Source organism: Triticum urartu, unplaced genomic scaffold (assembly GCF_003073215.2).
Source record: "Triticum urartu cultivar G1812 unplaced genomic scaffold, Tu2.1 TuUngrouped_contig_4905, whole genome shotgun sequence".
NCBI classification, from domain to species: Eukaryota; Viridiplantae; Streptophyta; class Magnoliopsida; order Poales; family Poaceae; genus Triticum; species Triticum urartu.
The window spans coordinates 1-1,598 of NW_024115533.1; the positions used below are offsets into that span (position 1 = coordinate 1).

The 1,598-nt window shown below is 53.8% G+C and overlaps 1 protein-coding gene across 1 annotated transcript; it reads right to left on the reverse strand.

Annotated features, from left to right (window-relative positions):
• Nucleotides 1–43: 43 nt before the first annotated feature.
• Nucleotides 44–1,354, reverse strand: LOC125528482 (putative disease resistance protein RGA4; the record flags this gene model as incomplete). The annotated part of the gene is given in 2 exon segments (XM_048692949.1): nt 44–924; nt 1,012–1,354. Coding segments are annotated over 2 exon segments (1,175 nt in total), but the record flags the coding sequence as incomplete, so codon positions are not given.
• Between the last annotated feature and the right edge of the window lie 244 nt (nt 1,355–1,598).

The following is a 1,598-nucleotide window of genomic DNA, read 5'->3' on the forward strand; positions in this document are numbered from 1 at the left end:
CGCGGTAGCCATTTCCCTTTCCCTTTAAACTCAGGGGGGGCTCCTGCCACTGGTACAGGAAGCCATGACCCGGAGTGGAGAATCCATGGGATGCGAGACCAAGTCAGTAACGTCTACCTGGTGACGTCTCCGGGCGAGGAGCTTCGGGTGCTCCCCAAACAGGGATAAGTTCCTCTCGACTACCCTTCTCAGCCCGCTCAGGATGCAGAGCCAAAAATGGACGCTGAGGTTCCTCCTCATGATGTCCGCAAACGGATTTGCAGTGCCGATTGACCATTCGGGTTGGAATTCCCTGACCAGCTCGTCTGCTATCCGCGCTAACCGTGGGTGCTGTGCCGGGTTCACACTCCCGAATGCTAGTGTCTTGAATAGGTAGCTGAACTCCTCGTATGACAGGGTTTTGAGGAAGATTGGCTCAACGGTTCCGAGTCGCTCTGAATTTTTAAGGTGGCTGATGATGATCACCTTGCTTCCATTATCCATGCTTGTTGCTACGGCTAAACAGAACTTGGCCCAATCCTCCTCGTCAACATCTGAAACAAGCTCAACAACCACCAGTATCTTGCCTGGCAAGAGGCTACGATCATGGTCTGTCAGGCTACTAAAGGAATCACCATTCAGGTGCAGGATCAAAGAGAAGTGTGAGCGGACCCTCTCGTCCTTGCATACATGGGCGACCAGAGTCCTCTTCCCGACCATTGGACCACCGATGATGGGAAGGATAGCCGGCGCACCGCCACCAGGAGAGTTGTGCCACAACATGAAGTTCAGGAGCTTTTGCTTCTCGGCGTGACGTCCGAACATGATGTTGTCGTTGTATAGATACGCATCGTATGGTCGACGCAGCATACGGTCGCATCCACCCAAAAGAACAACAAACTCCGTCATGCCAGCGATTACATCCTCCAAGCTCTCCAACGCACCCTGCAAGTCAACGGGGTATGTGGCCTTGTTCTTTCTAGCACTTCCATGAACCATGCGAAAACGTTTGGGAGCAGATGGATTGCAAACCTCCCCCTCCTCCTCAATGGACTCTTCGAGTGAAATGTACCTGGACGCACCTAGTGCCCAGTAGCCTCGGTACATGGCGTCCGCAAGCATACTGAGCTGCACCAGCATCCCGGAGTTGGTGATGTACCGCCCGTCTGCCTCCTCGATGACCGTGTGAGCTCTCAGGAGCAGCTGCTGCAGCCTCTTCAGCTGCTTCTCTTCCGAGTATTCATGGCTCGAGTGGTACTTGTTGGCAAGGAAGGAGATGAATCGGCTCATGAGTTCACCTGTTACTGCAGATATGGCAAGCTCCATCTTCAAATCCTCCAATGGAAAGGTGCTAACTAAGAAGGAGGGGGGGGGGGGGGGGGGGGGGGGGGGGGACGGAGGCGCCGGCGGCGAGGCGTGGAGGGGGCGGAGTTGGGAAGCAGGTGGAAATTGCAGACTCCTGGGTTTAAATTGCCCTGCACGTCAATGGCTGGGGGTGTTGCACCTATAGAGAGACATTTTTTTAGGACACACAGAGAGACTTTTCATTGCCATTTGTGGTGTGAATTAATCCACACATAACTTGTGGATACGATTCCACGTGGATATAGACTAGTCCT